Raw genomic sequence first — 20,416 nt, forward strand, 5'->3', positions numbered from 1 at the left:
ATAATAATAATAATAATAATAATAATAATAATAATAATAATAATAATAATAATATTGGGGTAAAAAAAATATATAAATATATATTTGCAGTGGGCTTTAACCCCTTTAAGGCAAGTCTGGCTCTGGCTCAGGTACCACTGATGGAAGAAACAGTTCTGAAATAGCAGCGTGGTTCACTTATGCCTGTGGCCGGCTCTGGTTGCAAACCTACTACAGTTTTGACCCRAAATATTGTTTTGTAAAAGCTAAAAAAAAAAAAAAAAAAGGGAAAAAAAAGCAACAAACAAAACAAACGCAATTTTCTTATTGGTAACTACAAACACGCATCTCCTCCCTCTCACCAGGTGAAAGTATCGTCAATAAGTCATTACTGTCCACTGACTTTTTTTTTTTTTTATCCGCTTCGACCACTTGGAGGCTCCCAGCAGCCTTACTATGCGTCACTTCGCCTCTCTCAGTCCTTGATCATGGCGGAGCCGGAGCCACAGCGCGAAGTGGAGCCTCAACTTCTCAAYGGGGACGACTTGAACGACGAAGAAAGAGAGGACGCGGACGCCGGCGAAGCGGTGAAGAAAAAGAGAAGGAAGAAGAAGAGGAGCCGGACGAGCGGGCCAGGTGAGGAGCATCACTTTGGTAATCTTCTGGGTTGCGGGTTGGGATTGGGGGGGGGATTGCAGCGCGCAAATGTGCTCCCCTTCTCTATTTCTCTCTGGCTAAAAGAGCGTAAAACACTGGAGAGTTTCCAACCTGTCAGAGGGAATTTTTCTTTCTTTTTTTTTCCTTCTTCTTCTTATAGGCTGCAACTCAGTTTGACAAGAAAAAAGAGCGATTTTTAGAAAATGCTTCAAAGTTGTCCTGYAAGTATAAAACGAGGGGATTTCATGTTAATTTAGTTTGATTTCATTTAATGGGAGCAGCAACAGTTCAATGCAGGAAGATTATGCAAGAAGGAAAAGAAAAGAAGTCACCACATTATGGCTACTTATTTATAAGAATGAAGCACAAAATCCTTAAAAAAATGAGAAAAAGGCTGAGGTGCTTTTGCTGCATTATATATAAGCCATGTTTATACCACAGCACTTAATGTCATAATGCTGCAAGATACATATGCCCTTGAGGATAAAGACTAAGGTGTAGTGAAGGAATTATTCACAATGTCTGCCAAGTTCAGAACATAGCGGATACACTTTCTTGGGATGAACCACAAATAATCAACTCTGTGTGTGTGCGTGTGTGTGTGTGTGTGTGTGTGTGTGTGTGTGTGCGTGTGTGCGTATGTGTACGTGTGTGTGTGTGGATGTGTGTGTACATGGATGCACAACAGTATGTGACTTTGCAGCAGGGACAAACGAAGCCGAGGGAGACTCTGGAGAAGCCGGAGGTGTCGGCGAAGTGGCAGCGCAGCTGGAGCAGCAAACCTTGGAGGAGAAGGAGAGGCCCGAGGATGCAGAGGAAGGTATCGCCTTCATCTCCCACAGTCATCCTCACCTGCAGCAGTGGCGCTGCTGGAGCTCAAAGTGTAGTAAAAGTGCCACTGCGAGACTCATCTGCCCTCGTCTGCAGCGCGATGTTTGATCCCTGAGCGGAAATGCGCCTGCATGGAGGGGAGATGGGGGCAGGGGGGGGTCCATCAATAATATTTCCTCGCTTTAATAGCTGTGTCTCAAACTAATGGTGCCTTCAACAGATGGCGATGAAGGGGAAAACTCAGCTGTCAAAAAGAAGAGGAAGAAGAAGAAGAAGAAAGGAGGTAAGGCGCTGCAAAATGAATCAGTCTACAACCAACCGGTCGACAAACTTACTCAAACACTCAAAACTTATCCGCATTTTGCCATGTGATAACTTAATTTTTTTATGTAGCTCTTTTTTTAAGCTTTAGTTTATATGACAGTCCAAAAACATAATAGTGTACAACTGTGAAGTGGAAGAGAAGGGATGTGTSGTTGGMAACATTCTCAGTAAATATAAATGTAGAAAGCTTAATCAGCCCTCTTTACTCTGACACTGGCAAATAAAATGAAGTTATTTGAAAGCTTTTGACACGGCGGTGGCAGCATTGTGCTGGGGGAATGTAGGGACAGGGAAGTTGGTCAAGACAGATGGAAATAGAAAAAAAAAGGCTGGAAAACAGTTAAAGACTGGGGTGAAGACCTTCCAGCGAGCCTCAGCAAGCTTAAAATGAAACCATGTTCAAAGAACGGCCCAGTTAAAGTCCAGACCTAAGCCGAATTGAGACTCTGTGGAAAGAACTTGAAAACTGACGTTTGCAGAGCTCTGTTTCCTACCTGAGGTTAAGTCTGTTTGCACAGAAGAAACGGTAAATGTTTAAGTATCTACAGGAGAAAATTATGTGAGAGAGAAACCATAAATCAGAGAGAAAGGCGGATATACTCAGGGCGCTGAGCACCGACACCAAACAAACCCTGAAGAAAATGATTTAGCAAAAACAAACAATGTTGAAAACCACAGTAGCCTTCCTTTCACTTCATGATTTTACACTACTATATGTTGGTACATCACACCAAATCCCAATTTTTATGTAGCTCTTTTTTTAAGCTTTAGTTTATATGACAGTCCAAAAACACTATTATGTTTTTGGACTGTCAAAACACTATTAAATTAAAGTGGCAAAATGTGCATTTAGCATGCATGCAACAACAATAAGCAATATAAGAGACAGCAGATGCCTTCCTTTAACAGCAGGACAGCAGGATTTGTGTCCTGAAGTGTAAATATCTGCTCATTAACTTGTTTTCCTGCCCTGTATCCTTCTTCTTTCCTGCGTTTCTACTTTCCTCTATCTGGGCCACAGCGAAGGGACAGACTGACCCTCCCTCAGTACCTATTTGTGAGCTCTATCCCAACGGGGACTTTCCAAAGGGAGAGGAGTGTGAATACCCCCCATCGAAAGACGGGTGTGTGACCTCCACACTTGGCCAGAAGTCTCCTGCATTCCAAATTTTTTTTCTCTTTATTTAGGTCCCCACATAAACCTTGAATATGTCTATCTGCAAAAGTGTGTCTTTTGCTCTTTGACACCGCATAACCCTCCCAGGCGCAGCGCCGCGTGGCGGACCACCAGCGAGGAGAAGCGGGCGATGGACCGAGCCAACGAGGAGATGTGGACCGACTTCAGGCAGGCGGCCGAGGCCCACCGACAGGTGCGCTCCTACGTCAGGAGCTGGATAAAACCGGGGATGGCCATGATCGATATCTGGTTAGAAACGAGCCGCAGAGCTTTCTTCAAAGCCTTTTAGCGTTCGTGTTCTTCGTCCTTCACCGTCCGTCTTTTCCTGCTCTCTGTTTGTGGCAGCGAGAAGCTGGAGGATTGCTCCAGGAGGCTCATCAAGGAGGACGGGCTGAGTGCCGGCCTGGCGTTTCCGACGGGCTGCTCCATCAACCACTGCGCTGCCCACTACACCCCCAACGCCGGAGACCCGACCGTGCTGCGCTACGACGACGTCTGCAAGATCGACTTCGGCACGCACATCAACGGTAGGCGCTCTGTTCCGAGCTACGCCAGCGTGTTTCACGCTCAGTGAGGGAAGAGGAATGGCTTCAGTGTTTCACTCTGGTGAGAAACGGCTTTCGTGAATGACTACCAGGAGTTTTAGTTGTTTGTACCCAAAGCATTTTGTAGCACTAGCACCACATTTTAATTGATACATCAACACAAAATATGTAATTGCAAGACGGCAGGAAAATGATACAAGTTTTTACAAACTAAAAATATTGAAAGTTTGACATGGATTTTGTAATGAACCCATTTTACTGTAATGTCCCTCAATTAATCAATTCATTGCAAGCAAACAGTGTAATTCACAGGGGGTAAATGAAACATGTCCTTTTATATGTGAACAGAAGGTAATGCTGGGATATTTTTACAAATTGCGCCTTTAAAGTAATTATTGTTTGAAAGAGGCAACGAGAAATCCACTGCTGAGTGAAGATCTGAATATCAGAGGCTACAAAAGGCTTGGAACCAGGTGGAGGTTCACCTTTCAGCTGGATAATCATCTTAAAGCCACCGTCACATGGTTTGGAAAGTGTTGAAAGGGTCTAGTCAAAGTCCAGACCTAAAATAAACCGAGACTCTGTGGCATAGGCTCTCCATTCTTACATAGAGGTATTTAGGGAAGCAAAATGGGAAAAATGTTAGAGCTTACAGATGTGCACAGCTGGCGGAGACAGCTGGTCCGAAATACTTACAGAGAAAGGTGAAAGATCAGACAGGTTCTGCAAGGTATTGACTGAAGTCATGCCACACTTTTAAGCTTTTTATTTACTTTATCTTTTTTTTTTAAGTGTAATTATGCAAATTTTTCTTCCCACTCCACAAATTCTAATCTACATGGAGGACAAAATAGGAGAAGAACAGCATGTGTTGACATTTTAGCAAAGTGACCATTTCACGCGATGTGAGAACGAACATCTGAATGGTTTCATCTTTCAGGTCGAATAATAGACTGCGCATTCACCGTCACTTTCAATCCAAAGTACGACAGACTGCTGGAGGCTGTGAGGGATGCGACAAACACCGGCATCAGGGTAACGCCGTTTTTCTTCCTCCCCTACTTTTTTTTTTTTTTATCACTTTTATAATAAGATACACAATTTAGATACAATAAATTAAATTAATGAGAGTCTATGGTTGCCGTCTTCCAGGCATTTTCACAGAAACCTTCTTACTTAACCAAATAGCGATTTAACCTCCAGCGTAATGCCACGGTGCTCTTGAGAACGTGCTTCAAAAGGCTGATTCAGAGGAAAAACATCGCTGGGTAAATATGAGCAAATGTAACGGAAAAATGCTCTGTAAGCAAACGCCGTAATTCACAGGGGGTAAATGGGACATGTCCTTCTGTATGTGAGCAGAAGGTAGCGTTGGAACATTTGTACGAATTACGCCTGAAAAGTAATTATTGTTTGAAAGAAACTGGAATAAACGGGACCTTTGTTACCTTAATCTCCTATCACATCATGTCACTTTATTTGTAAAACACTTTAAGCAGTAGCAAAGCTGGCCACAGTGCTGCACAGCATTGGAGGATCAGTTCATGCAGAAACATATAGTTACGTCTCGGCTTAAATGTCTTTGGGAACATTTGAAGCATCTGGTCCACTTGTCGGAACGAGACGATTCATATTGGTGGAGCAGCTCAGAGGGAGAAACGGAGACAAACAAGAAGATTTTTTTAACAGGAAGCCGAAGTTGGTGAGAGCTTCCAGTTAAAAATCAATCTACTGTGTTTTACTGCAGTGGGAGCCGTAGTTTTAGCTGGGAGGACAGCACTGCAGCCATCCAAGTGAGAGGTAGCAGAAGAACGCATATTATAGTCTCCTGGTTGGTTTTGGGAAAGGACAGGTTTCATTTTTGACACTTGCTCTAACAGAGAAAGAGAGGTCCAAGAGCAGAGCCGTCTCTCAAGAGATTTTAAGTTGGATTCTTTTCTTTTTTTAAAACATGGCAAACACTTTTTAAGTCTTTAAGAAGACTTAAAAAAAATTGATACAAACTTTCTATTTCAGAGCCAAGAACTGAAACATTTAAGAGTTTCTCTGGCTTCTTGATAAGGGTGACGCTTTCAAAAGTACCAAATCAGCTTTTAAATCCAACAGGAGAAGCTATTCTAAATGATTTCATCATGGCTATGCAAACCCAAAATGATTATCTTCAACTCGTTACGTGAGGTTAAAATGAAATGAACCCTTCAGTCTTAAGAGTAAATATATTTCACGCACATATCAGCTGACCCGGAGTTCTGGATCTGTCCCAGTGTGCAGGAATCGATGTGCGCCTGTGCGACGTCGGCGAGACCATCCAGGAGGTTATGGAGTCTTACGAAGTTGAGATAGATGGAAAAACGTATCAAGGTGAAAAGGAGGCTCACGTTTTGCCTTCTCTGACCCGGCCAGCCTCTGGTGTGAACGCACCAGAGGCTGAATGAAAGTTTTGTTTTGTTTGTTTCCTTTGCAGTGAAGCCAGTCAGAAACCTGAACGGCCATTCGATTGGACAGTACAGGATACACTCAGGGAAGACTGTTCCCATCGTAAAAGGTGGCGAGGCGACCAGGATGGAGGTTTGCACTCAAATTAAGTCTTTGGCAAAAGTGTTTGTTCCTAAACTCTGCCGCATAAGAAGCCAAACGCTGCTGCTGCTGCTACTGTAGCAGCTGAAATGAGGCACTTCTTGGCTGTTTCACTTTGTTAATAAACCTTTTGAATTTTTAAGTGTAATTGGATGAAGATTCGGCTGGTTGGGCTACAAAAAGGTGTGGGGGAGGCCTTCCGCTTTGTTGCTCCGCAGTCGTGCTCATCATCAGCACTTTAATCTTACATCTCTAATTGAATGCCTTGCCAAAGGATTCATTCTCATCGAGTACTGCCTTTGGCACTGACAAAGGACCGCATTTAGCCTGCTACATGCCAATAAATACCAGCATTTGATAAAGAAGTTTCTGTTCAGATTGTATTTAAGGAGTCCTTTATTTAAATGTTGAAATCTAATCCATTGGGGGGAAAGTGGAAGAAAAACAATACATGGATTTCTGGCTATTTTGCAAACAAATTACTATGAAATCCTTGAATGAAATCAAGCCCAGCTTACTTTGCGAGGACCAAGTAGAGCCCTATGCAGAATTTAATCACAGYATTACTTATTTATTCAACTTTTTAAAACAAGAAGAGATCAAATTGGGGAATTGGGGAAAAAAATTAACTCTCCACATGTACAGTGCGGGTAGATGGACTCACAAGATTTGCCGCTATAATTGTTGCAAAAGGTGATTCTACAAAGCCTTAAAACTGTTCACATTTTTTAATTTCAACAGTTCTTTTTTTTTTTTAAGGATAAATTTCCTCCCAGCTCGCCGATCGTGCGCCGCGTCACAGAAAACCCAACAGTCCGCACACAGGCCAAGTTCTGCCACACAAAAAATCCAAGCCTCCTCTAAACACAGCTGCAGTAAACAGCTGCATTTGGACAGAAGCAAGCATTTTTAATTGGCAAGTTGCTGCGTCAAGCTTTTTACCTGAAGCGCTGCAGGAGGAGAGGAACAGGGAGTGGGGCAGTGGGGGTGGGGGGTCGGATGCTGATGTGGCACCTTTTGCACATTGTATTTTTAGCTGAAGTGCGTCGGTGTAACAGGGCCATTACCCCCGCTATTGTGATCAGAGAGTGGAGTAGCAGCTGGGCGTGCCGCGGGGCTGCGAGCACTTTGACTGATTATCGGTGCAGCGACAGAGGGCGGCGCGGCGTTATCAGCTAATACCACGGGGGGACTCCGACATCAACCCCGGGACGACAGAGGCACAAAATGTCAGCGAGACGCAGCCAATCAAAGCCCAGGGGTCGCTGCCGTCCTTATTACACCTCACGTGAATAAATCAGCAGCTCTGACAACTGGAGGTTTCAGTCAAATTTACTCTGTCATTCAGCCCGCCTGCGTCCTCTCGTTCCTGCCCTTTTTTTTTTTTTTTTAAGTTTTCATGCCAATTTTTCACGTCATGTCAGCAGAGTAATGAGTGCCTCTTTCGCTGCCTTTCAGGAAGGTGAAGCCTACGCCATTGAGACGTTTGGCAGCACCGGACGAGGCGCGGTCCACGACGACATGGAGTGCTCTCACTACATGAAGAACTTTAACGTCGGACACGTGCCGATAAGGTTCAACCTTCGCGTTTAACCTTCTCAAATGGTCCATTTTTTCCCCCAGTATTTTACCCGTGGTTTTAAAAGTCACAACACTGTCAATTGTTTTCAGACTACCAAGGGCTAAACACCTGCTGAACGTGATCAACGAAAACTTCGGCACACTGGCTTTCTGCCGCCGCTGGCTGGACCGCCTGGGTGAGAGCAAGTACCTGATGGCGCTGAAGAACCTGTGCGACCTCGGCATCATAGACCCGTACCCACCTCTGTGCGACATCAAGGGCAGCTACACCGCCCAGTACGAGCACACCATCCTCCTCAGGCCCACCTGCAAGGAGGTAGTGAGCCGAGGAGACGACTATTAAGGCATGCAGCTATGGAGACCCTCAGGTGAAACCCGGAGGAGCATGGCAGCTGAGCGACGCCCAACGTCTCCAGACTGACAGCAGTTATGCAGCATCCCTCTGCCCCAACTTTCCACAGCTCCAGTCCCTTTAGGTGCAGCGTCTAGCAAAAGCATTCATGGCTCTCGGACTCGTTCGCGGTTTGTCGTGTTACAACCGCAAACTTCATCGATTTGGTGAACAGGAATGTTTACCAAATAAACATCTGAAAAGAAAAGAGCGGTGTTTTTTTGGGGGGGTTTTTTTGTTCAGCTATTGAACCATCTTTTTGCAGCTATTGCAGCTCCAAGTGTGGCTCTACTGGCTTTGCACGACTACAGAATAACATTTTTTGCCCATTTTCTCTGCAGATTAGCTCAGGTTCAGTCAGACTGGATGGATAATGTCTGTGAACATGAAATTTCAAGCCTGGCCACAATTAAATAATAATCTGACCATTCCAGCTCTGGCTGTACATATATTGTACTGCTGGTGTTCAACTAATAATCGGCCATGATCAACATATTTTCCCATATGAGCTCTGGATCTCTGCAGCTCCTCCAGAGTCATGTCTTTGATTGAAGGGCTTTACATACTCAGTCTCACAGCTTGTTCTTGCCACTCATTTGTTCCTGATATTAAATTGGACGGAACTTTATTCAGTACTTTGTGAAAACATTTGCACTTGACTTTATTTTGGGGTTTTAGAGTAAATGGGGACAAATACGAACATATGCCACAATCTTCTTTTATTTTATTTTTGAAAGAAAAAAAAACAACTTCAAAGCCATGCATAATTTTTCCTTCAGCTTACCTTGTGTTGGTCTAACACATGAATTCCCAATAAGTAGATTGAAGTCTGTGGTGGTGATGTGAAAACGTTTAAGTGGAACATCTGTATCACACTTTAACTGTAGCAAAGCAAAAACCTCGTATCACGAAGAGAACTTGCTAGCAATTTTGGTTTTCTTTTAAGGATCAAGCCAGCAGAAAAAAGGGTGTATCTTTAATGAATGTAGCATTGCAGGCGTAGTTAAAAGTGCTGTTTTTAGAAGATATGCAAAACTACTTTATGCAACCAAAAAAATAAAAGAAACGAAACATTGATTAGATAAGCAGCTGTCCATAAAACACATCCAGCTTTACTGTCATGTTGAGGAAGAAAAAAAAAACTGCTATAAAATATTTGTATTCTAATATTCTGCTGCTTTGTTTTCATTTGATGTATTTTTTCTAAAATAAATAAAAAATAAATTGTTATAAATCTGGAATTAGCGGTTGTGCCTGTATTTTGGTTTGTGGACATTATAAAACCCTGCATTCATATCACTATGCTGCACTGACGGTTGTTCAGATTTTTTTTTTAAATCAATTAAAGAAATGTGGCATCCCTCCCTTTTACAGTCATTACTGTAAAAACCTCTTACTGTTACACAGAGTTTTCCCACCTAGTCCTCTGTCCTGTTTGAATTGTGGATAAAAAAATTATTGTAGTGAACTGACTTCTAACTTTTGTTTTTTCAAGGACTTTTGAAGGGTGGCTGACCAAAAAAAAAACAGAACACCAAAAATATTTGGTAGCACTGGCTGAAATTGAACTGTTTAGTGATGTAACACTGAATTTAAAAATTGTAATCTATCGTACATTTAACCACTTAAAAGAATCAAGAACACAGAGTCCCACAATCCGACGTGAAAATAATTAGTCAATTAAACAGATATATATGATGTAGTTACTAAAATTGTAACAAATATCTTTAATAAATGAAAAAAATTCATGTAATAATTAACTGTCAAAAAATACAAATAAATTAAAACAGATATTATAAAATGATGAGTATATTAGCACATTTATATAAATGTAGGCCAATGTGTATATTCATTTCTATTCCAATACATTTGTTTTACATGTTTGACACAACAGAAGCTGCAACCCGAAAAAATTAATTAAAGGATTTCTTATTATACTTTCATCTAACTGTTTAGTTACTTTTCTTTCTTTTGGTTGCATTTTTTACTTAGTGTTCTTAAAGTTTACTAAAATGAAGTATAAAGAAGTGTTGACCGTCTGGGAGCGTTTTGTTATCTCCTAACCAAAAGAGGGCGGTAATGAGCTACATGTGAAGTAAACGCATATTCTGGATATCCGTCCTTCACAATCGTGAACAAACAAATAAAAAGATGACAAAACATATGAAGGAAAGAAAACATAGATTATGGAACATAATAAAGGGACATACTTGGAATAAAAACACTCTTGAATGATAATTTCTTACTTTAAAAGAACATTTACCCTAACTTTTTGTTGTTTTTTTTGTGGACGTCTTTGGGCTAATGGCTGATGAGTTCATTTCGGAGGAATTCTTTGCATCTCTGTAGGCTGTTTGTTGATCTCCTTGGAGACAGAACATCAGACCTGCTCTTAACTGGGCCTCCTAGGAAAATGTCCAAAAATGTCCTGTTTACTCTGTTTTTGAAGCACAGCCAGAAAAAGACACATGTTGAGCGGACGTCTACAAACACAAATATGGGCTTATGATAAAACTGGGCTCTCAGACGGAAGAGGATGTTTCATGAGAGAGAGAGAGAGAGAAACAGAGAGAGAGAGAGAGAGAGAGAGAGAGAGAAAATCCTGATAATAAGTAATTGGTTGGCTGAAGAATCTGTTCAACTGAACTGGATGAAAGGCTAAATTAGCATATTGTCACCTTCCTAATGTAATGGCAAAAAAAAAAAGCTACTACCATCTTAGCCAAAAGATGAGTTAGGCAAAAATAAAAKATATCTTTTTTGGAGATATTTCAGAGCAGAGAGGTTTTTCTACTAAGGAGTCACACACACGTTAATGTCAACTTGTCATAATTTATTAATATCTGAGATAAAAAATAATTGTAAAAACTGRCTTTGAAAATGTTCAAGTACTTATYGATAAAATAACCGGAACAAGACAATAGAAACTTTTTGCCGCTTTTGGCAAGTCGACACAATATAACTCTGTGTGTAGTTTAAAAACAATCTGAAAAAAAAAAGATAATTTGTCTTTTAGACTTTTTCTGTCCTATAAGCTCCTCAGTAGACGGGATAAGAGTCATTCACTTCAGCATCCAAACAAAACAGAGTCTCTCTGAAGATTGTTGGACCAGATTTTGGTCCAACATTCAGATGGATCAACAAACCGTCCGTTTGTTGACCTGGGCAGCGTTTTACCTGCGCCCACAGTCTTTTCTGATAATGTGAAGGAGTTTGCGTCCCAGGTTCGACTTCCATGGTTTAACAAAACTCCTGGTGTTCACCATGAGCCGGCCAGTTTTCCAGTTCTTATGGCCAGCCACGATGTATTCGTGTCCTAGGGAGGAGGACAAAAATGTCAGAAACGATCAAAGCGATTCTTGAGAATAGGGACAAAACAGGTCCTATGGATAAAGCACAAAATTTGAATAAAATATACACAAAATATTATTTTTTCAAATATCTGACTAAACTAACCTGGGTCATGTGAGCACAACAATGTATATTTTCCTGGTGTTTGCTGAATATTTTTTTTTTAAACATTGTAGTCCGTGGATGATGCCTGTAAAATCCCTTGTCCAGGAGCAGAACTCAATACATTATAATAGTTTAAAACAAATAAAGAAATACTAAAATTATATATTATGACAATTAAGTATAAGTAGTCATATAAATAATTATAAAAGTATCAATAAATTGAATAAAAATTTTTTTTTTATAAATTTTCCAACTCTATTGAAATTTGTCCCTAGTTTTTGTCAACACCGTCAGACATGAAAAGAATGTAAAAAAAAAATCAGGCAGTATTGGGGGGCACCAACGCTAGGTCAGGTTAATTAAAAATGAAATTTAAAAAAAAAAATGTTGCAACTGGGAGCCTGCACCTTAGCATCTTTACATTTCCAAAACATTATTTGTCATATTTGCATACATAAGGTTGAGAAATAATTTTAAAAAATTATGGGAAAATTAAAACCCATTTTGTCCCTATTCTCAAGAATCACTGTTTCCAGATACATAAACAATACAAATGAGCACCAGTAGGGAAAAGCCATCATTTAAAGAAACAAGTGTTACGGAACTACTGCTGCAGCTTGAGCTTTTCTTCTTCTTGGTGTTTTCTTAAACATTATAACAATTTTTCTTTCATATGAAGCTGATATTTTGGGTCCATTTTGGGTCAGATGGTTTGGATTTGGACACAATCGGCTGCTGCAGTAGGGAAATGTCTCCAAATACACAACAAAACTGGTTTCAGAAGACTGACATTAACCTTACAGGATGGCCTTCCCAATGCTTTGACTTTATTCCTGTTGAAAAAGTGTGGGCCATGACTAAAAACTGGGTCATTAAATCATTAAAAAGTTCTGAGTTATTATGGCATTCGTGACGCTGCTGAATGGACGTAAACGCCGGCGCTAACCTGGATTGAGGATGGGACACGTACAGCCTCGAACAGTCCAAGACTCGGGATAAAGTGTGATGTTTCCGTGCTGGATCTTCATCTGCGGGTTCTGCTGCAGAACCTTTTTAATCTTTGCCTCCACCTCGGCATGAGAGCCTTTATCATGAGCGGACATCACCTTCACCACCAGAACTGCAACACAAACAGTAGATTTTAAAAAAATCTGTTAGGAACTTTATTAAAGTCCTGCTGAAATCTGCCTGTGAAACATATCGGTATTTATCGGTGGGAGTTTTTTTTTTCTTTATACAGGCAATTATTTTTAGTTGAGACTAATTTCATTTATACAAATTCTGATACGCAACATCTGGATTGTTTCTTTTGGGTTGAGTCGTTTTGGGATGCCATCAGATATTTTAGGACACAAAACCCAGAATGAAACAACTCATTTTCCTGTCTGATAAACTTTATGCTCACAAACAACATGTCAGAGTGAAATGATGTCACTGTACTGGTACTGTGGGTGAGAGTTCACTTCAAACTTCCCTGAGTTTCAATAAGCAGCAAATAATTAATCCCACATCGTCCTGTTTCAGTTCTTTTGTGCCTGAAAAACAACTTTCTTTTCCCAGTTTCAAACAATATTTAGTCCTCTAAATACAGTCATATTCAATAAATAAGAATATACGACCCAATGAGCCTCATTTGTCAGATTAAAAGTACTTTTTGAAAATAATACAAGTATTAAACATACTTTTAAAAAAAACAAGCTTTTTTATCGATCTGATCTGTATTCTAGGTTTAAATGTCACTCTTAACAATCTATCTCCTTTATGTGTTTCACTTGGTGATAAGGGGTTTTTAATAATATTCTAATTTATTTTCAGTGAGGTATGACTACAAAGACTCTTTTTTTTTTTTTACACCAAAGTATTTCATTGAAAAACATTGGAATATTAATAAAACAGGTTAGGCATCCATAGTTTATGCTTTTTTTAAAATCTATGTACATTTACTTAAATAACATCAACACCGCCAACATGTAACACCTCATCTTTTTCTGCAGGTTTTTAATTACATCTGGATTATACGGTTGCCTGCCCTCTGTGTAATGGCTGTCTCTTACACAGTTCTGAATAATTACCGATTTCTGCTTACCATAGTCAAACTTAGCTACGCAGAACCGTTTAGGGCTGCCCAGGGTACCTTCGACACATTCACATTTCTCTGCAGCACAAAATAACACAACATGATCAATATTGAAGGGTACTTTCTTCAACTGATGTCTGGATGGAAACAGGTGACTGGTTCCTCACCAGAGTGGTGCAGTGCAGAGAAAAGCTCCTTTGCTCTTGATAGCGCTGTCTCACTATCGTTGCTGCCATTTCCTGGGTTTCCAGCAGCTGCATAGAGGACCTCAGCATCTCCGCTGCACAGCAGAGGTAAAGCCAATTAGACGCAACACTATTTAGAGTTAATACAGAAAAAAAAAAAAAATCTCCCTTCACAGTATGTATTGCCCTAGCTTGATTTATTTATGCTGATTAATACATTTAGGCTCTCACCCAGAGACGCAGTCACCGGTGTAGGGGTCGCAGTCTCCCGTGCACTCACATGGACGGCAGCCATACTCGTGAAGCCCCCAGTATCCCATTATGCACTTGTCACAGTGGGGGCCTTCCACGCCAGGCTTACAAGTGCATTCCCCGGTGCTGGGGCCACAGATGGTGCCACCGGCTGAGGGCACCGAGCCAACAGGGTGGCAGGAGCAGGCTGTGAAGCAGACAGGCAAAGAACAAGACAAGTGCAGGTTAATATGTCTGAAATGTTTGCAACTCTGGCATCATGGTAGGGGCATTTATCGTATCGTTTCTCACTTATCGTGATAAATTTCTTATGATGAGATTTTTTTTTATTTATCTCTGTCACGATAAATTCCAATTAATGATGTGCAAAACCCAGCAAAACTGTCCACATCGTCAGGATGGATAGTTTTACTATTTTTGCCACTATTTGTTCAGTGAAAGCACCAATAAATATCAGTACATTTGAATACAGAGTTACCATGTGGAGCTTCAATAGCTAAGACAACCTAAAAAAATACAAAATAGCTTTTTAGAATCAGTTACATCATTTAAAGCTTCAGATTAGAAATGTGACTTTAGTTGGATCATCTACGTTTTTTTTCTATTTTTTTTATGTAACTGAAACAGATCGATATTTTTTAGATTGTAAAATTTCCAATAAGCTATGTAGTATAATTTTTAGTTTTTGAAAAGGTGGTTTTCCCAATGCAACATTCATGCAAAAATGACCGGCGATTAGCATGATAACACAATTATTGTGTACTGGGGAAATTTTTTATAAACTAGTAATATGAGGAAAACAATGAAAGTCCACTTATGAAAAACTGGAGTTTCAGTGTTTTGATACAGTGAACGCTGCACTGTGAAGGGATTAAACTGATTCCTCCTCGATTCTCTAATCTGGGATCATTATGACTTTTGTCTACTGCAGGTGAGTCACTGACTGCTTCAGCAGCTACCTGGAAGAATGATCAACATGTTTTCTTCGAAAACAAGCCTCACGAGAATCAAAGTCCGCTTGTTCCACTTGTGTTCCAATCTCCCAAATTTGTGACAAATGTTTTTTTCCAAATATGGCATGTTTGTTCCTAAACAGATGCAGCAGCATTCCTTTGGAGGGGGCGACGAAAGCAAGAATGGGAAAAATGTGCTCATAAGGACCATGAGAAATTCCTCTGCTGTCAGATGTTGCAGTCACATTCCCAAGCGGTGACGTGGTTGGCTCAGGAGGGACGACGGATATCACAGCTTAAGATAAGGAAGGGGTCATCCTGTCACATTACTGATAAAGCAGCGACGGATGCACATGCTCTTATCGGGGAGATCGGCGTGCTTTAATCTGGAGGGCTGCAGGGAAATCAGCCTCTTAATTAGGCTTTTCTGCTGCCGTCCATTTATGGTGCGAGGCCAAAGGTGGACCTGTCCAGTCTGGACAGGTTCACGTCAAATTCTCTTACGTTTGCAGGTGTCTGGCGCGGTTTTGGGACGGCTCGGGTCTCTGTAGAAGCCCCTCCTGCAGTTTTGACAGTGACGGCCCTCTGTGTTGTGGAGGCAGTGGTCGCACACGCCTCCTCTCCGCCGTCCCGCAGCTAGCCACAGTCCTCGGTCGAAGTGGCAGCTCCTGGCATGGCCGTTGCACTTGCATTCTGCGTTCAATCAGAAACATACACAGTTCAATGAAAACATGGCGGTCAACTTACATCAGAAACTTTTTTCACTTTTTGCCTCAGTAAAATGCAACCTCAGTGCATTTTATTATAATTTTATGTGGTTGAAGAACAAAGCTATTTATCATTGTGAAGCGGAAATTGACTTCTTTTTCCAATTAAAAACCTTAAAAGAATGAGTTTAGCCCCATTTACTCAGATACCCCTAAAATAAAACCATAAATAAAACCAAGCAGAGCACCGTATTAGTCCAACTTGTAAATAAAGTAATGCTGACTGTAACAAAATCTTTTCAAATAAGTTTGTGACGATCATGACAAATCAAAAAGATGGCGGTGTCAACATCATGCTCGGAGAATGACGTGTGAGGCAGGGAATCTGACCGAGTCAAATACGACGCCATTTTGGGAGGAAACCTGTTAGAGCACATGTGTCAAACTTAAGGCCTGTGGGCCAAATCTGGCACACCACAGCTGTTTATGTGGCCCTCTAGATTCTTCACTTTGATTTTTATTGCAAAAAAAGCCACAAAAAATAATCACAAAATCCTGGGAGGACTGAAAAGACGATTAATAATATTATTTAATTATAAGAATTAATTTATATTTTAAGAGTTTGTAAACAGGTTTTATCAATACATTCTGTAACAACCGGCCCTTTAAGAGCGTTCGGGATCTTGATTTGGCCCTAAACAAAAATTTGTTTGACACCCCTGTGATAGAGGCTTCAGATGATTTGAAATTGGGTCAAAGGTTATCCTTTGAGCAGCAAAATGTCCCTAAATACAAAAACCTGAAGTAGTTTCAACAAAGACATGTACTAGAACGCCCTAGTTAAAGTCCAGACATAGAACTAATTGATAATCTGTTGGAGAACTTTAAAAGGGCAAATTTAACGAGAAGAAACCAATAATTCTAGTCTGTAAATGTGGAAAGCCAGTAGAAAAATATTCCAAAAGACTAATTTTGATTGGACTGAATTGTAACTGCAGAAAAAACCCAAATACTGATTAATGAGTGCTGAATAAAATTGCAAACCACACCTTAAAGACTTTCTACTTTTGAAGTAATTTTAAATCCACGCATCATTTTTTGCTTCACTTCACAAATACGTTTTGTGAAGTAAGCATTTTGTGTTAACGTAACACATTTATGCTTACGGCTTTTGATGCAACAAACCATGAACAAGTTCATGGGGTCCGAACGCTTTCGTGATGCAATCAGCGGCTGAAGGCTCCCACGTGATTTATGACGCCCAATTCGACATGCAGAGGCTCCCAATCTGCTTTTGACTTTCTAGCCCCATAACTCACTCTGGCATTTGTGTGGTGTACCCATGATGCCGTTGGCCGCCTGCCACGGCAGGTCATTGTAGAGAGGGGCGCAGCGCTCGCAGTGGTCGCCGGCCGTGTTGTGTCTGCAGACGCATTTGCCGTGGACCTGCCAATCGGACAAAAGACAGGAAATGATTTTAAGGCTTTTGGAAGCGGCAATAATCCTTGCATTAGAGTTTAGAGCCGCCGCCCTCCTGCAAGCAGCATTGCAACATTTGCACACCAGCTTTATTTACAGAGTAAGAAGCGTAGCACATCTAAACTCCTTTAAGTTTCTTGCCAATAAACCAGCAGGCCGCAGAGAATGAAACACCTAAGATTAAAGGTCGTTAAAGTCTTAGGCTCAATACTATAATTGAGATTTCCACATCGTTAAGACCCTGTAATGGCGGGTAGGACAACGGCTCGACGTCAAGTCTCAAGTCTTCACTTCATCTCTCAGCTGAGGCAGCACGTAAAGCGGCGCGAGAGTCTGAGTCCGTCTTCACTACATGGAAACTCACCACACTGCTGGCCTTTTCCGGGCCGGGTTGATAGCCTCCTGCTGGCACGCAGTGGTCAGCGTGTCCGTTACAAAGGCAGCTGCCTTTGACAACAAAATCATAGATAGCGTAGTGGTCCGTCGGGAGAGAGGCAGCTCCCGGATGTTTGGTCTGGCACGGGCACTGCTGTCTCTGCAGGAGACGAACTCTGAGGTTGGTGACAGTGAGCTGGTTCTGGGCAGCTAGTCCGTAGGGATCCACCGAGCGCCAAGGGGACAGGGCTCGGTAGATTACCTGAAGAGCACAGGACAGGGCAAGACGAAAACCAGACTTGTCAAACGATCTAAAGAAAACTTTAAAATAAATGTGTCAAAAACAGAGATTGTGTCTCTTACGGTGATTGAAAATTTAACAGAAGCTCCATTTTCTAATCAGCATGTAAATCTGCTGATTAGAAAAAAATGAAAACATAATGGGTTTGTTACGTGCCAAGACACAAAAAGGTTCAGTGACGTGTGCTGTGGTGGCGCAGGGGTTAAGCCCAGTCCACATAGGGAGGCCGCTGCAGGTTCGATTCCCGGGCTGGCGGCCTTTGCCACATGTCTTCCCCTTCTCTCATTACCTGCTTTCCTGTCAATTAACTCTAATAAAGGCCACTAGAGCTGATAAAACCTTTTTAAAAAAAAAAAAGTTCAGTGACTTCAAACTTGTCTGTCAAGCAGCTGCAGAGCAAAGATAACAAAGCAAGCTGATTATGAACCAAAAACCTATGAGCTCAATAGTTCTGAGAAAAAAAAGAAGGTAATTTCTTCCCTCTGTAGCCGTCTGTGTCTTGCTTGTGAATCAGACATTTTTGTGGCTCAGAGCCCTGGAAAGGTTCTGCAGGTCTCTGATCTCCTTAGTAATAAAATAAAAAGCTGGACCCTGACTTTGTAGATGTGCATGTTGGAGCAGCGGGAGGCTTTAGAAAGAGGAACCCGTCTGGAAGGACTCAAAATCAACATTCTGGAAATAAACGGAGAGCAGCAGAAGGTTACTGCTCTTACTGGTTCAGGATGACAGGAGGTTTTCAAGTGGACTCTCACATCCCTGTGATATTTTATTTTCTTTCTCTTTAAGATCTCCCTTTCCTCTCACTGTATGTTTAACTCAGTACCTTTTGCTTCCCAAATTCCGTAAGCTAATATGGATGGTTCTTGCAAAATAGATTTTATCACCCCAAGTGTGATAGACAAAGAAACAGCAGCGAGTAATATAGATTTAATTAAAAACTGGAAAGTGTGGCATGTTACTAGTTAGCTCACTTTTATGGCATTTAAAATGGAAATCTTTTTTCTTAAAGTAATAATTTGCCATATATACATGTAAATTTTGGTGCTAAATGTGAGAAGGCTAAATATCAAAGAATTGAATCTTTTGTATTCAAATTTTACACTATACCCGTCTCTATGCACACATTTCTCTTCATATGCAGATAGAAATGTTTAGGTTCACAAACTTTCAACAGAAAACTTCTAGCAATGAGTTTTTAACCTTAGGCATTAATTTTTTTCCCTTTGCCCGTTTTCTATGTTACGGGACTACAACCTAAATCAGCTGCAGAGTTTCAGTATTCAGTATTTTATTGTGTTGGCCCGCTATTGCATGCTGAAGGGACCCTCACCTCTCCTTTGGTGCAGGGGAAAGCTCCTGAGTATTTGGAGGTGCATGTTGCCCCGTCTCCCTCGAGAGACAAACCCTCAGCCAGGCCGAACATCTTCTCACAGTCCTGGGCAAAATATCGGAGGGTCCTCCATGTGCGTCCAAAGTCCTGGGAGCGCTCCAGCAGCATGGCAGCCGGGCGGGGGGAGCGGAACACCAGGATCAGATGAGTAAAGAGAAACTTGGTCTCCAGGTCCAGCCGGAGCGCCTCCTCCTCCAGCCCCTCAGCAGACTGCCACCAGGTGTCCGGGTGGCGGAACGAGGAGTCGCTCATAGCCGAGGCAGGGTGCGCCTGTGCGGGCTCGGCGGCGTTGCAGCGGGCGCATTTAGCCGCGGAGCAGGACTGCTTGCCGCGGGGCCCGGCGGTCTGTTTAAAGAAGCAGAAGCGCTCCGAAGAGTTGGAGCCGCAGACGGACTGCGTGTGGAGCACTCTGCCCACAGCCAGGTTACCGATGCGCGGGTTGCAGGCTCGGTCAGAGCAGCGGCTGTGTGGACCTGGGCTCTTCGCTTTAGATTGTTCTGGCAAGAGAAAGTGGGTGGAAAAAGTAGCGAAATTTTTATTCTGGGTGAAAAGTTTATTCAAACTTAAGTTAAACATCTGTAACTCACCGGCTGACAGAGAGAAAGATGCGCGCGTCAAAATAAAAACTAGTAGAGTCCCCAGTCTCATCCTGCAGGAGAGGCAACTTCCACAAACTGTGAAATAATCCGCTGCTGAGCATTTAAAGGCTGGATTCAGGAAAACCACGCATCAATTACATGCCTCTTCATGATTTAAAGAAATAGTTTCGAAATGCTTGCAGAGCTGAGATCACATCTATGTGTGGGGATACGTAATCATTGTTAATCCTAATATTGTTTTAGAGCCCCGCGGTTCCTATCACGTCATTCCAGGATTCAGGATTCTCAGTGGAAAGTTTCATTGACATTGGGCACTTAAGGGCATTAGCTCCGCCCACCTCAGACCACTCCTACTATCTATCGCATAATAAAACTATAAGAGCTACAGCACCGCTAACCAAACCTAATAATTAGTCTTAAACGTTTTCTGACACACTAAAAATACTTTAATTTGATTTTCTGGGTAGCAGTGCATAAATGGAAGAGAAATGACACATTGATGACACAAAGATTTTTGATCATAATAATAAAAAAAGAAAAATCTAAAATATATGTTTTATAAAATGCAGTGCAGCCAAGT

General features: G+C 41.6%; 2 protein-coding genes across 2 annotated transcripts in view; one reads left to right on the plus strand and one right to left on the minus strand.

The window, feature by feature from the left end:
• Positions 1-8,198, plus strand: part of LOC103466339 (methionine aminopeptidase 2-like) — a 9,594-nt gene extending 1,396 nt beyond the window's left edge. Inside the window, exons 2-12 of the mRNA XM_017305542.1 lie at positions 418-615; positions 1,325-1,456; positions 1,688-1,750; positions 2,813-2,915; positions 3,056-3,217; positions 3,314-3,495; positions 4,454-4,548; positions 5,778-5,874; positions 5,978-6,081; positions 7,549-7,664; positions 7,762-8,198. Of these exons, the coding sequence (XP_017161031.1) occupies positions 468-615; positions 1,325-1,456; positions 1,688-1,750; positions 2,813-2,915; positions 3,056-3,217; positions 3,314-3,495; positions 4,454-4,548; positions 5,778-5,874; positions 5,978-6,081; positions 7,549-7,664; positions 7,762-8,014 (1,455 nt within the window). The 5' untranslated portion in view covers positions 418-467 and the 3' untranslated portion in view covers positions 8,015-8,198. The remainder of the gene's footprint in view (positions 1-417; positions 616-1,324; positions 1,457-1,687; positions 1,751-2,812; positions 2,916-3,055; positions 3,218-3,313; positions 3,496-4,453; positions 4,549-5,777; positions 5,875-5,977; positions 6,082-7,548; positions 7,665-7,761) is intronic.
• Positions 8,199-8,289: 91 nt separating this feature from the next.
• On the minus strand, positions 8,290-20,119 carry LOC103466341 (netrin-4-like). Its single transcript, XM_008411851.2, has 10 exons — positions 19,825-20,119; positions 19,178-19,734; positions 17,536-17,808; positions 17,012-17,138; positions 15,490-15,678; positions 14,012-14,219; positions 13,763-13,875; positions 13,605-13,673; positions 12,465-12,638; positions 8,290-11,378 (listed from the first exon to the last, which is right to left on the minus strand). Exons 1-10 carry the CDS (start codon positions 19,883-19,885, stop codon positions 11,236-11,238), a joined length of 1,914 nt encoding a protein of 637 aa, XP_008410073.1. The 5' UTR covers positions 19,886-20,119; the 3' UTR covers positions 8,290-11,235.
• Between the last annotated feature and the right edge of the window lie 297 nt (positions 20,120-20,416).

Source organism: Poecilia reticulata, linkage group LG6, assembly GCF_000633615.1.
Source record: "Poecilia reticulata strain Guanapo linkage group LG6, Guppy_female_1.0+MT, whole genome shotgun sequence".
In the NCBI taxonomy this organism is placed as follows: Eukaryota; Metazoa; Chordata; class Actinopteri; order Cyprinodontiformes; family Poeciliidae; genus Poecilia; species Poecilia reticulata.

Coding starts and splice junctions, on each gene's coding strand:
- LOC103466341 (XM_008411851.2), bottom strand. CDS start 19,885: ATGAGACTGGGGACTCTACTAGTTTTTATTTTGACGCGCGCATCTTTC. Junction 17,139..17,535: donor CGGAAAAGGCCAGCAGTGTG/GTGAGTTTCCAT, acceptor TCCGATTGGCAG/GTCCACGGCAAATGCGTCTG. Junction 15,679..17,011: donor TACACCACACAAATGCCAGA/GTGAGTTATGGG, acceptor GATTGAACGCAG/AATGCAAGTGCAACGGCCAT.